Here is a 15,585-nt window from a genome sequence, read left to right on the forward strand (position 1 = left end):
AAAGAGTGTACGGAAAGTGAGGAAGAGGTTTATAATTTGAGTAGAATATTAAAATTTAACAGTAGCTCAACTTGGTGAGTAGCAAAAAAGTATCACAATTAATCACAATACAGAAAGAAAATGATTAAGTTTTTATATGTAAAGATTTTGCAGTGCTTCATATAGTGAACTTCATCTACAATATAAATGAAAAAGGGTATGATTAAGACCCAGAGGTAGCAAACTGAAAAAAATATATATAGGAATTGCTTTATATTAATTTGGCCTAAAATTCTATTAATATTATAATTATAATATTAAATGTACATTAAATTCTTTCAACATTAGAATTATTTTCATTTTAACTCAATTCTTACCCTCCTATTCTCTCTGTATATTTGCAATAGCAATCTTTGTGACTTATGCTATTTTTCTAGCTCACCCATACTGAAAAACTTTACATGTTGTTGATCTGAGCACAAATAATTTCATCGTCTACCAACCCAACATGCCACTTTTTTCTTTATAAGATATGTGTCATATGTTGTGAATATCATTGCACAGCAGACTCTGGGTCACTGCTGAGGTTCTGAAATCAGAAGCAGTAGATGTATTTAAAAAAAGGAGAAACCAGAAAAATGATGCCATTACAATAAATTATGTAAAAATATTAATCCAGAATTCCATTACAACATTATTGTAAGCATCTGAGACAAATATACAAAAGCAATAAAATTCATAATCAAGGATTAAACTTTTAATAGCTGAGCACTACAGGGTGCCCTATTATGCTATCCTGCTATGACTCGTTGTGCCTATCATTTTGGAATTTTAATCCTTAGCAGAAATTCAGAGCTTTCACTTGCTTTATCTCAGACCTCTTACATAATTTTAAGGTAATTTTTATTCTCTGGAAAGTCAAGTGCTTATATTATATAAATACAATTCATATCTGTATTCAATATACTCATTTAAATACTGTTATTCTATTATACTGATTACTGTCATTTCATGTAAAGGTTTTGTTGCTGTGGAAGTTAATAAAGCTGCACAAGGTTTCCTTTATAACCCCATATCACTCATTCCTTATATTCTGAATAAAATTCACGCCTTGTTCACTGCCAACAAGAAGAGAAATTTGCAGGGTAATTGATTAAAATGAATACAAACTTGAGCTATGGGAACAAGTAATTTTACCGTTCAACAACACTTTTCTACCTCCATCTCCCTTTTAAGAGTGTCTAGCACCATTTGAATCATTTATGGTGAGAGTAGGAGAGGAAAGATGAAGGCATGTGTCATTCTGAGACATCTTATGTCAAACAAAAAAAGTCCTTTCAGCTATTTGTAAGAGGAAAAAAGAGAGTATTTGGGATTTTGTCAGAGTGACATATTCCTTGTGTTTGATATACCCGTGACTGTCCTACTCAGACTTACCAAATAGGAGACAGATTCACCTCTGTTTACAAGAGGATTTCAAGTCCTTCCCACCTTTGAAACTCACTAAAAACTAGTTTCTGCTTAATCAGATCTGACTTAGAATAAATCCAGAATTTCTTCTACCTTGTGCAAGTACTTAGTTATTGTAACAGAAACTGGAAAGCAATTATCTTTTTGTCCTGGTTTTGCTAGGATAGAGTTATTTTTCTTCTCAGTAGTTAGAAGAGTCGTGTTTTGGTTTCAGTTCAGACTTGTTATGAGAACATCACTGATAAAACTTCTTGACCACAACATTAAAGAATCATGCTTTCTAATATTGGTTTTTGTTTCAATGGCGATGTTTTTCACACAAACACAACCTCTTCAACAGCAACTACTGAGAGCATCTGATTGCACCATAGCTTTAGCCTATTTCACCTGAAAATGTGACGGAAAAAAAAAAAAAGATTATATCCATATTCAAGCCAGAATTAATTATTCTGCCCACTTTTCTGTTTTCTTCTATCTAATTTTCAGGCTGACATTCAAGTTACTGGAATATATTGTGTTCTGATGTAGGATTCTTTGTTTAAAGTATTCTACCTACTCAACTCAAATATTCACCGGCCCACATGGAAAGTATGTTAAAAAAATTACTCTTGAACCAGGTGGTAAGGTCATCTATCCATAAACTATGAATATTTAATTTCATTGATACAAAAATGGAACTGTCTCAACAGAACAGTCCCTTTCCAGAATACCTTTTTTTTTCTGCTTGTTAGAGCAAACTTGTGGGAGGTATCTGATCCCATTTCATAAGTAATAAGTTGAATTTCTTAGGTTTAGATCTAAAGATGTCTAATGTGCAAAAATATTTAGCCATAGTTTGATTTCAGTAATATCTCAAAGGAGAGGAACGCAACATTATACAAACTAGGGTGTTCTCTGTTAGTTTTTACCATCTTTATTAACCTGACTGAACAATGCAGTAGATTTTCACATTCATTATCTATCTCCATAAAGTACGTACCTAACCTTTAATAATCTACCTCTCAACTTAGAAAGAAACTTGATCTCTTTCAATAAAGAGTTGATTTTGGATATAAACCTAACATTTTTAGAGAACATGTGGGATTCATTTGTAATTATAGCATTAAAAATTTCTAGGCTATGGTTCAGTTCATTTTTTACAAAGCTAGTAATAGGATTGTTTCCTGACCTTACAGAATTCTGGTATATGGAGTGATCTGAAATGTACAATGGATTAGTTTAAATAAACATGTACAAGTTAATTAAGAATTATAACTTCAATCCACATATGAGTGTGTGCATGCACATATGCATGTGTGTGTGCGGGAGGTATGTACTGAAAGAGGGTGTGTGCATTGTCTTGCTTTGGGAGAGTTTCAGGGTCAGCTGTATTACCATCAAAAGTGACCATACCCAATCTGATATACGGCCTGGCAAGGCAGAATCATTGCTTACCCTGGACCTGTTTTCATTTCTCTACTAGCATTCTTACAGAAGAGAATGGAGCACACCTAGACTTGTACAACCAACTCACAGAAAATATGAACAGAAGCTTTACAGATGCACTAGTAACGCATAGTTTCAGTTAAGGATTACACCCTACTCTATTGAGTATACCAAAAGGCAGAAAAACAACAAAAATTAATAATAAAATTATTATAGTTGCTGCAATTATCAGTAGCTTCAACATATTACATGCTAAGATACTGTCATATTTAAAAAAAATATAATTAAATAGGTCAATTTTAAAGATTGATTTTTACTGGACATTCTTAGTACACAAAAGGACTCAAGAGAAAACCGTACTACCAGTGAAAAATGCATTAATGACAAAATGGAGGCAGAGACTGATGATATCAAAATCAATTAAACAGGACCAGGACAGAATTGAGGCTACGGTATAAAGTATCTTTTATAAAGTAGCCTGATATGTCAGATAAAAGGAAAGCAACAGAGAGAAATATAAGGCAGTAGGGAGCAGATTATCACAGAATTGACTCAGAAATATGATATTACAAGCAATGTTTTGAAGAGGACTGACAGGAACCAGATTGCATCTGTCAAAGCCAAAAAGCAAGATTCAAAATAAGTTTAAGGTTTTGTGGCAATTACACAACTCTATATATACATACTTCAGAGAGTCTGAAACTATTTTTCCTACTGCAACCACTGTTTCTTCCAATACAAAAGTTCTAGGCATGTAGTTTCTCCCCCTGGAACCCCATTACTCTATACTGTTTTGTTCTGATTCTGTCCAGACTATCTCATTCCAAGTATACCTTTTGTCATGGCTTTTTGTTTGTTTGTTTGCTTCTTCGCTTTCTCTCTCCTTCTCTCTTTTTTTCTATTCCTTTTCTTTTATTCTTTGATCTAATCAGTCTTCTCCCATGATTTCACTTTCCACTCATCTCTTTCACTCTCAGTTAGCACTTTCTACCAAAAGCTCTACTGTAACACATCCTCTTCCCATGAATCTTCTCCAATCTCTTAAAATATTGAAAGCATTGTTCCATATGCAGCCCTATCAGATCTCATCAGTTTATTTCTTTTTTCTCTTTTCTGAGCTTTAAACTTTTCCCATGTTGATCTCTCTCTCGCACTTCTGTTGTCTCCTTCCACTGGTGATTGCTTTTCTTTGTTGGTCACTCCTATTTAAATAATCTTCAAAATACCTATCTAGGTGTGCCCTGTATTTAAATTCTCCTTTTGTTGTTTTCACCTTCTTGCCATCAGCAATCTCTTCCCTGGAAAGCACTGCCTTGCCTTTCCTTTTCTGTTTGCTATTCTCACTTATATTGTTTGCTTCAACAAATGTTATTTGCCAGGTCTATATTGCAAGGCCAACATGGCACAGACATTGTTCTCTCACTCTTTTAGGGCAGGAGAGAGTAAGAGCACTTACAGTATTACATAAACAACAGTAATAAAAATGACACAGTATTAGCCTAATACAGGAAATGAATATTCCTTGGTGAGTTGTACATTCAGCCTGTGAGCAGAGTTTCAGACCTAAGAATTTGTCAATAAGCAAAAGGGGATCTTTCATTGAACAGTAGCTGAAATCAATAAATAAATATGCAAATAAACCCACTGTTTTTAATATATTTTAAGGCACAAAAGAAGCATATGTGAACCATAAAATGTGTTCACAGTACATTAATAATTTAGCAACATTTAATAGGAGCACAGTGATCACCCCATATAGGAGTGTAGTCAATGTTTAGTTTCCCATGAGTCAAGAAGAAGTATATCTTGAACTCATAGACACAAGAATTCTTCCTTTCTGAGGAGAAAAATGGGACATGTCTAAAGGAGGCTGAGATGAGTGAAAACGCAGATCTCCAGATATGTGTGTCTCTGCTTTGCTTGGTTATGTGTAAAGCATGCTTAGAATACATCTTATGTGACAGATTTTTTTTGGCAGTGTGTAGATAAAGTTCAGTAATTACATAGTGACTCAATTTTCCCTTAATTAAAGTTTCCTTGCTAAACTTTGTCTCTCAGCAACACTCCTTTTTCTCTTATTCATTGTGTTAACACATAAACTAAATTCAGATTCATTCTGTCTTTGAATTTTGGTCCCTTCTCTGGATAGGATTTAAGCACGAGGTTTCCAGAACTGAAATAGTAGTTTGAAGTTAGAATCTACATCTTCACATTTCTGAAAATTGTAAGTTATTAATTCATTGAGAAGCATAGTTCATTTGCATAAAACTTTATTCCATACTGCTTTAATATAAAACTGGTTCTATAATTTCCTCCAGTCTAACACAGTTTAATGTGCTTTTACAAAAGGTTTTTCTTTAATGTTGTAGATATCTGTCCCTAGCTGAAAATAATAAATTAATATATGAGTAGTGTCAGCTTTCAGAGACTGTTTTTTACATGTATTCAGTTTTAGATGGATTTTCTTCATGTCCTTACACGACCACAATTTTGTGTCTAAATGTATTTCAGATTGTTTGAGTAGGAAGGACTCCTTGATCACTGCAAATGAGTATACACAGTATATCTAGACAATTTCTGAGATTTTGAGGTAGGGAAGAACAATGAGATTTTGACAGAAAAGTATTTCATTATAAAAATCAAAATAGTGGTAAATTACAAAAGACATAGTGTAGGTAAAACTATTAATGAAAACCAGGATCTGGAAATACTTACAATACGAACAAGCCAAGCCAATGTAGAAGTAGATGTAGAGTAGTGGGTGTTGTAATGATAAGGTGGAGTCTGATCATCTTCCCATGTCTCATACCGCTCTGCATAGAAGACTGCTCTCTTTGGGTTCAAAGCACCAATCGGCTACAAAGGGATAAGAGGTCAAATACATTATCACCTGAAGGGCAGCATGTCTGATATGTCATAGGTTAATTCTGCATTAAGATTCACTACATAGGAAACTCTGCAACCAAACGCATTCCATGCTGTAGTAATCTTTTCAGATTGCTGTAATCTTAGAATTTCTTTTCAAAGGCTTTGTGTTCTAAAAGTCTTATGACTTTCCTTATATTAATTGACAAATATAAGTGATCCACATCTGCAAACTTTCAAGACCTTCTTGAAGTATGAGTTGTTTCCCAATTAATTTAGTAACATTGTTCTGGAAATAGACTTCTAAAACTGCATTTTAAATGCATTGAGGCCAAACTAATATTTCTGTTGCTGTCATTCACCATAATCACACAGCTAATGAAAACTGACTTTTGCTCACACAGGATACTTTGTAATGCGCAGCTCATGATGAAAAGATTTCACACGGAACTGCTGATGGTGTCTGGTGATCCTAAGCAGAAATACTTTAAAAAACCACGCATAGTCCTGCAGGACTGGATCTACTTTCTGACTGAACAAAGCCAGGTTTTACTGAGCAAAACAAACAAGCTTTGTACTTAAAAACAATAGAATTTGGAAATTATTCACATATTCGAACTACATTCTGAGCATCCTTAACAGACAATCTATATAAATCAGGTAAAAACTTAAAGAAATGTAAGACATAAGTAGGAACTGCTGGTTTTGACACACCTACTTAGGGGATACATGATTTTCTATTATTTTTTTTACCCATTTTCTCTCATAATTTTTTCCAAAATGGATTTCTTATTGAGTGATACAAAAATCACTGGGATAAAGAAAACACAACAGAAAGTAGACAAAATGTTGACATACATAAGTGATCTTAAATCTCTTTTTACAGATGAGATAGTAGTAGTGTATTTGCTACCTATCTGCAAAGAATCTTCAGATTTTAGCTTTTGTAGTAAAATTAACCAAACATACAGAGTTTAATACTTAAAGGAGAGCACACTTCCACACCAAGTAATTGTATAAATTTAGTATCATTTTAAATTATTACTCGATTTGTATTAATCAAAAATTAAGAGTTACAATTGATATTATTAAGGGAATTACAACTTGAAAACAAACATATATTCAAAATGCTAACAGATATTCTTGTATTTCATTCCACAGCACAATTTTTCCACTGATTTAAAATCAAAGTAATTTGGAATGGAAATACTAGTACAACCAGTGTGTTTCACTATACTACATATGTAACTGAACAATTGTAAATCTACAATTATTTTATTCCTTCTGCACTGCTATGTTTTTTGAGACGGATGTTAAAAAGGTTGACATAGAACATGTTTTCCAATTTTACATCTTAGAGCTCATTTTTAAATAGCAGTGTTTGATGAAAACATTTTAAAACATTATGATTTCAGTATTTTTCACATGAAACACTCTAGACTCCTAATACTTTGCTGTGTCATGGATATGTTAATAGCTTTCTCATAGGTGTAAAATGTATGACTAATCCCTGAGGATCAGTGTTATCTGATGCAGATTGCACTGCAAAACCTCACAAAACATTATTGAAAGAGAAGTATGAGCCATTCCTTAACACTTTCCAGGCTTGTTTCCCAACTACTGGAAAAAGAAAAAATAAGTATTTGCATTTTTGTTATACTCTGTTTCGTTACAAATCCTGACACTGCCGGGAAACATGCTGGCATTATTATAGGCTATAAATTGCCAATAAATAAAAATGGTTGTTCAAACACTTTCTTGAAAGAGTAACTTATTAAAAGACATTCTTTTCCTACTAGACTGACAAACTGTGCAGATAGCTGTATACTTTGATAAATTATATCAAGGCTTTGGGTTGCTTTGGGGACTGCATAGGACCTGCTGATATCACCCTCATCACGGTACTGTGCATCTACTTCTCTGGCAGAACAAACTCCAGTTCCCAACTGCACATTTCAAAAGCTAAAGCAGTAATTCACACCCTAGTCTGTTAAGAGGAAAAATTCACCCCCTCTGAGAAGGAAACACAAAATGGCAGACAGATCAGTGAGACTGTAATTTGTAATGGAAAAACACCCTGAGAATATCTCTTCCCCCACAGTGTGAAGGTGCATCTTACCCTACACTTCAGTGAATTCTGAGGCTACGGAAGACAGAGGTGTCATCTGTCACAATATTATTGTACATATATGTTTGAAGGCAGAGTAGAGAAGGGATATGAAAAAGGATATGGAAAAGGTACTTTCTCTCAAAAACTTGACAATAATTTCAAAAGTTACATAAATCACTAATGCAAAAACACCATCACGTTTTCGAGGTTCTTCAGGGAGAAGTGCTATTTCAATTTAAAAGATAAAAGATATAAGGTGGTAAGATCGCACATTCCCATTTTTATGTAAAAATGACTGCACAAGTAGCTGAAATAATCTGTTTTCAGAAGACACAGGTTCAATTTATTAAATGATAAACCTAAAAAGCTGTATTCTGAAGATTACCTTCATCCTCACCAATATTCTTTTCAGAGTCAGAATCCATTTTTATTTCAATTACTTAAGAGTCATTTGAAGGAAAATGCTGAAATGCACAAAATATCTGCTGAATAAAATGGATTATCTAAGTGAAATATCATGAGAGTCATTTCTCTTCTCTTGGTGGAAATTTTAATGTGAAAATCTCTGGGAATAATTTTTTCTGGAAGTTATCATTCCTTTTCCCAGAGGGATGGAAAGAAAGAAGGAAACAAGGGGGTGATGTAGAGCTGGTCTTCAGCTAGAAAGTCTCACCACAACTTCTCTGCACAGATCCTGTATTGGATGAACTAGTGGTCTGGATGGTATCCTGTGATTCAGGAGATATAGGCTCATTTTTGTCATTCCATAAAGATTTTTAGTATTCCTGGGTAAACTGCTTAGGTATGACTATAGCTTGCAATACAAAGGTGTGGTGGAAATCCCTGAGCTAGTTCTAGAGGGGCTGGCATGCAAACTTGGCACCATTTATGCAGAGATGACAACTAGAATCTCAGAAGAAGTGCAGCTGTGCCAATGAAGCACTGCACAGGGAGGAGAGCTGGGAGCAGCACCACGCTCATACAGCTGCAGCTTCTGGTTCAGCGTTACATCAGTTATCTCTGGCTTGTGGTGAAGAAATACAAGGAACATCTGATCCCCCTTTTCTCCATTTTTGTGCAGTAACGGAGGCTCCTATGTGAACCACTTCTGCGCACGTTAACGGAAAGGACTTACATGTCCCCTGGTGTAGGAAACCATACACATTGAAAATGCTAACAAAAGTGCTCAAATGTTCCATTTTTTTCATTGTGTAATTTAAAAACCTGCTGATTAACCACAAATAGATCAGCTTGTGTATACCAAATGATGAGGCATTTTCTGGAAGTGAAAACTTCTGTAAATAAAACAGCATGGAGTAAATTCAAAGAGGTCTGCCCCTGGCTTCCATAGTGGTTTTTTCAATGTTCACATGGTAAAATGCTGTTACCCAAAGAAATGGTAACAGTTCATCCTTCAGTAAAGACATGCATTTTCAGTAAAGACTTTAAAACTCAGTTGTACAAACTAGCAACTAACCCAGTTTTACTCTGATGAGGCATGTATCCTGCTGGATGACTAGTTGTACAGTAACGGTAGTCTCTCATGTTTCTTGTGAAATGTGTAGGGTATATGGAGTTTTGGTCACTTTTCCACAGCATTACAGTGCCATTCTCAGTCCAGAAAGTCTGCTACTATGGTTTTAATCTGATACCATGGCTATAAAATGGAAATTTTATTTATGGAACTATACCTGCATCTTCACATAATTGAAGAATTTTATTTCAATTTCAATGAGATTCTACTGCTGTGCAAACTAGTTAAATGACTTGCATAAACAATACAAAGGCAAAGCTCAATCCACGTACTATGTCTCCGTCCAGTACTTTAACCATAAGACTAGTATAGAAACTGAATTTGAATCAAATTGTTCTGAACATCAAATAAAAAGTTATTTCTATAATGTTTTAAAAATGCTTTTTCCAAACACATAATTTGTATTTTTATTTAAAAAGCTCTCTGTAAGGATTCATATCAAATAGTAATAACTTTTCATAAAATGGTTTTATAAGACATTCTTTACTCCAACCAAGCCAAACAACTCGCTGTATGGCAATGCCTATACGACCACTTCACATCTGAAGTGCTAAAAGCTGTTGTTCAAGTTTATTTTATGTTTCCTTTTCCATTTAAAAATAAAGTAAGTATTTACTTTAACATTAAAAACACACTACTGTTCATGTCATTCTTTTTTATCTGGCTAATCGCTTTAGACATCTGGCCTTTGAATCACTGTATTGTCAATACATCTAGTGTTTATATCCACTGGACATGTTATGTTAGCTCATGTAATATTTACCTTTTTGCCAGCTATCTTCATAGAACTACATTCTGTGATGAGAACAGAACTGAATGCAGCATCCTATTTACCCAGCCACTGGAATATTCTGCTTATTTTGACTCTAATTCATGCATCAGTTACTTTATCTGCTTACACAAAAATAATCTTAAGCATGGCTTTATTTGGCTCTGGCTGAATACAGACTGAGCTTTTCCTGACTGCTTGCTTTTTTATTAAAAAAACCCTGCCAAACAACAACCTTTAAGCAGGACATCTTAGGATGATACTTTAAAGCTTAAAGTAAATTCTAATTTTATCCAAATTTGTAAACAGCTTTTCTCCAGCATATGAATACCAACATTATCAAATATAAGAGTCCTGGTAGATTCAAAGTACCAAACTTTCACTCAGTGAATGAAATTTTTATTTAAGAAAATAAAATGTTTAACTGTGTGGCTTAAACCAAATGAGACTCAAACTCACTTTTCTTCTGATGGTAGAACTCTGTGTGGTAAAGAGAGAAGTTTAATTTTTCCAGTGAGAGTGGCTCTTCCTAAGCCCATAAACTCTGTTCCATGGCATACACATTTTTGGAAGTATTAAGTGTTGTTTGCCTTGAAATATTCACACTTTGATGCATTCATTTGCATTATTACATTTAGAAGCCTTGAGGCTTTATCACTTCCTTTTCTTGAAATGGCACAGTAATAAGGAAAAATGGTTATGCTTATCACCACCCGTCAGTCAAACACCTCCTATATTAACAAAATATAATTTTTTCCACTCAATGAATGGGCGTGTGATGTCTCATACACATGTCAATATTAGTATTACTTTGCCTGTTGAAGAAATAATTTTATTTAACAGGTTGTATGACTGGAAGTAAATGAGGAGAAATTCCCATTTACACTTTAATGAGCAGGGACAATGCAGCATGTCAAATCCATGCATTCACTATAATTTAGGAGTAAAAGTCAAATGAGCAAACCAGATCACATTTTAAGTATGTTGAAACCCAAAAAACCTCAGTGTACAGTAAGGGCTGCATACACCTTTCCTGTACTAATGTTTAATACCATAGGTATTCTTCCAAATAAAATCTCAATAAAGAAGAAAATAAGCAGATCACCTGGTGGTTTGATAGTGAAAAGATTATCTACATATCTATGACAGCTACTTTCATTAGCTTTTCATCCTGTCAAACAATAAATATAACCTTTAACCTTGTATATGTAATGAATAAAACTTGAGCCTACACTGTCTAATCAAATGAGAGGTCCAATATATCCTACTGCTACGGCACCTTCAATGCCCATGGGCCCTGGTTTTAAACCTCAAATTATATGTAAAAGGAAAAAAAGCCTTGATAGGGGAATTTTCAAACACTTCAGTTAAAAAGTGAAGAGGAATTTTTAGGCTAATATTTAAATATAAAAGTACCACAATAAGGAACACTACATAAAAACAGAATAAAATGGAATGGAAGGAAAGGACAAGTTATATGTTCAAGACGGCTCTGCAGAAATGTAAATATTTAAGTTTGAGCTAAATGCAATGTTTTACTCTGTCACTGACATCATAAGCAAACCAAACACATCCAATTTAATTCCCACAAAACATTCGTAGTGTATGCTCACTTAAGAGTTGTGATATTGCAAAGGTGGTGTATCATATTTTATATAAAAAGCCCAGGAATCAAAGGTTAAAAAAATTCAAAAGGAGTACAATCAATTATCATACTTGACAGTGGAGCTTTGTATGAACTTTGTACAATAACATGCAAATTAAAAGAAGTTAGGTTTAGTATCTATATTTAGTTACCAAAACTATTTTAAACCAAGAAAACAAAGCATGATAGGTGGGTTAATTTTTAATTTCATTGCTTTTTGGGGCTTTTACCACATACATAATACTGTTAGAAATCTAAAGTGTTTCAAAAGGTTATTTGAGGTTTATTAACTACTAAATATTAAGAACAGAGACTTTGTGAAACTTAAGAAGAGCAAACTTGTGGGAAGACAGAAGGTCAGGAGCTGACAAAAGAGATTTTATCCATCAGCAGCTTAGCTGAAGGTCCTGATTTGCCATCAAATCTGCAGGAACATTTTTCTATTGCAGGGTAAACTCTGACAGAGGGAAGTGGCTCTTCATGGAAAGGATACTGTCTGTGCCTGCCTCAGAGGTCTGGCTGAGGCTTGATGGCACACCCCAGTTCAATAATGTGAACAATAAATCACTAACTTCTGCTTTTAAGCACTAGGCTACTCAGGATTCACCTCCCAAACAAGGAATGAAGGGGCTTACTTAGAAATACAGGACAATATTGAAAATGAAAACAGAATTGTCAAGGACATACTTCAGATATGTTCTGATTTTGAAGATTTTTACTGATAATGCAGAAATTGAAACAGGATGTAAGTAACGCATAACAGCCCAAGTGCACAAAGTAAGGCATTTCATATTAACTGGCCACTGCCTTTTACAAAAATATCATTAATTTATTTTTCCTTTTAGAACCATTGTGAAATGAAACCTATCAGATGTTATTATAATAAACACTGGAAAAATTTGACAATTACACTCCTTTTATCCTGAGGGATCCCACAACACTTTACAGATTGCACATGTGTTTTCACACACATCCATGGAATAAATGCAGCCCAGATCTTGCCAGAAAGGAAAGAACATTCTCCTTTATTAATTCTGTCTAGGCTTTTTTTTTTTTTGGTGGCCAAAAACCAAGCTTTTCCAGAGGAAACCACCGGTAGCTTTTCAATAGAAAAATGCAGTTATCAAATTGTGTAAGAAAAGGTCCTCAGGCAAAATACTGCTGTGCACATTGCATGGATTCTTGAAGAAACATAAATAATCAAGGACTTGGTTTTACATCTCCTTTCAAGGGAGAGTACTACTACGGGTGCAGTGATGCCTAATAAACTAAACAAGCACTAATTCCATAATGAGTCTTTACTAACTCATGAGGAAAACCTCTCTATTCAATGATCATGCTACTTCCTGTAGCAATTACATACTTTAATAGGCTGCCATAAAAATTTGTATTCAAATAAAATGAAATACCTAATGAAGGACTCACGAGATGCTGTCTAATCTTGTTGCACTTCACCACATGCATTGCTATTAATACTGGGAAGTTAATCTAAGAGATTTTTTAAAAGTGTAAGGGTCTTAATGAAAGGTTTATCACTATAAACAATCAAAAACCAGAAATAATTTTATACATGCTAGGGAACAAGCCAGTGCAACATGATTACTGATCTTTATTTAACTCATGTCTGTGGATTTTCTTCTAATGTTCATGGTACAAATGACAATGGTGTTTATATAAGTGAAAAAGACATTTGTGAAACATACCTATAATATTGTGAAAGGTTAGAAGTTCTATACAACATAAGTAATGTCTCAACCAATTTGTTTACATCTGAGGCATACTATGAATGTAGTTTAATTTCTGGTTTTATTTACTTATTTATTTATCTAAGAAAAAAAAGGAGAGGAAACTGAGGCGTTTCTATCTGCTATTATGTAATCAAGTCCTACTCAACTTATTTTGGAAGTCTCACAAAAGCAGGCTTTCCGGAATGGTTACAATACACCTGGAGGTACTGCAAGTACAGCCTTACCAAAAGGAATATGAGACTGTGAGATAACCAGGGTGGCATCTCTCTGTTGCTGTCCAAGATATATGCTTGCAGGAAGAGGGGAAAAAAAAAAAGCAGACTTAAAGGCAGAAGCCCCAGAAACCTTCATGCCCAACCAACAGCAGAAGAGAAAGCAGGGGCTGCGGTACATGGTTGTAGAACAGGCCGTTGGGGGTAATTTTCTCCTCTCCAGCCTCATTCCTAAAGCCAGTGGGTGACAGCCTCCTGCAGTTTTGAGCCTCACTCAACTTGTACAAGCAACTTCTCCCTCCTTTCTGAGTAACTGTGGCAAGGATGCAAGGAAGCTGTCATGCCCAGACAACAGAAACCTCACACTGAGGATGTTGCAAGGCTACCCACCTTCACTGGTAAGAAAGTACATACACTTTCTTAGTTGATAAAAACCAGGAAAGATACTTCCTACAACTCAGTTTCAAACCCTGTTTCTTGTCTTTATTCCAGTTGGCCAAAAGTAGAGCCCCTCCATATGCTTCTGCTATGCTTGGCCAGGACACACCTCTTCAGTCTGTTGACACAACTGGAAAACCAGAGTTGGGCATAGATGACAGTCTGGTGCTATTAGACAAACAAATACTAGCAGCTGTATTATAAAGCACTAACTGCCAAAGTCTGGTTGGAGGACAATAACCACAAATAAGGATAGAAATCAGATACTTCAGAGTCTAAAGTAAAAAAATACTTGTTTACTGAATAATTATTAAATCAAAGGAATGTTCTGCTATTATTTACTCATCTAGTCCCTGCAAAACCATGTGAAAAAAAAGTCCAACCTTTTTATTTGCCAAGGATCAGCCTTCATAAACTAAAAGAGATAATTTGTGAGATCAAGAGGTCTGACGTGCTCATGATCCATAAGTTAGAAGGTACAGAGGAGTTATAGGTTTGGAATCGGATCAGTCAGAGACATGGAAATAAGATAGTGTTGAGATACATTATAAAATTATTCTAAAATAGAAAAGTCTATTTCAGACTTTTCTGACTTTAAGACAAAGATCTAAACAGTCTATAAACCAATCTCTTCCCAAAAAGGCAGGCTAACTGTCTTTAACATAGTTGAAGCATACCTTTGAAAGATCCCTGAAGTTGCCTGGAAGGGTCAGGTCTAACTCTTCAGATTCATAGTTTGTTAAAACCCAGGGAAATACAGGGTATTGGTTCAGATCATTGTACGTTCGTCCTATTAAGAAAGAAAATGTTTGAAAAATTAGGAAATATCGTCCACTTCTCCAGTTGAAAAACAATCTAGAGGTTACTTTTGTTGTGTTACATGTTCCCAGTTCCCAGCACTTGACAGAATCAAGTATAAATCTTCCAGATAACAGTAACCATTTAGATGTACTTATCTTGAATCAGAAGTCAACATAGAAATCAGCATAATATAAATGGCATGGTATCTTTCACGATCAACTAAAACTCACCATATGCCATAAACACTTTATTTTTTATTTCCATTAAGGTATTTTTCATAATGTGAATGTTGAAATTTAAAGCCACTAGACTATTATTTCCCTAGCAACTGTATGCAGTATCATTAGCTGGCAAAGATTAAATAAGAGTCCAACAGCAAGGGGCCAAATTTAACATTTGCAAATCTAGGTGTATCCCAGACCATATTAATCCATTATTCCCCACAGCTCTTCTTCACTGAAGAAATGGTGAAATTTCACTGCAATAGTGGAATCAAAAGTGGAAGAAGGCATGTTTGCTCTAACACTATTTCCTAACAACTTTGCAAATTAAAAAACATTTTCTCACCCCTAAATGAAAGAGCTGAGTG

General features: G+C 34.6%; 1 protein-coding gene across 1 annotated transcript in view; it reads right to left on the bottom strand.

Moving 5' to 3' along the window:
- Nucleotides 1–15,585, bottom strand: part of LOC104521085 (neurobeachin) — a 100,901-nt gene that overhangs the window by 70,227 nt on the left and 15,089 nt on the right. The window contains 2 exon segments of the mRNA XM_010162976.1: nucleotides 5,590–5,730; nucleotides 14,873–14,985. Coding sequence (XP_010161278.1) covers nucleotides 5,590–5,730; nucleotides 14,873–14,985 — 254 coding nt within the window.

Source organism: Antrostomus carolinensis, unplaced genomic scaffold (genome assembly GCF_000700745.2).
Source record: "Antrostomus carolinensis isolate BGI_N321 unplaced genomic scaffold, ASM70074v2 scaffold3202, whole genome shotgun sequence".
NCBI classification, from domain to species: domain Eukaryota; kingdom Metazoa; phylum Chordata; class Aves; order Caprimulgiformes; family Caprimulgidae; genus Antrostomus; species Antrostomus carolinensis.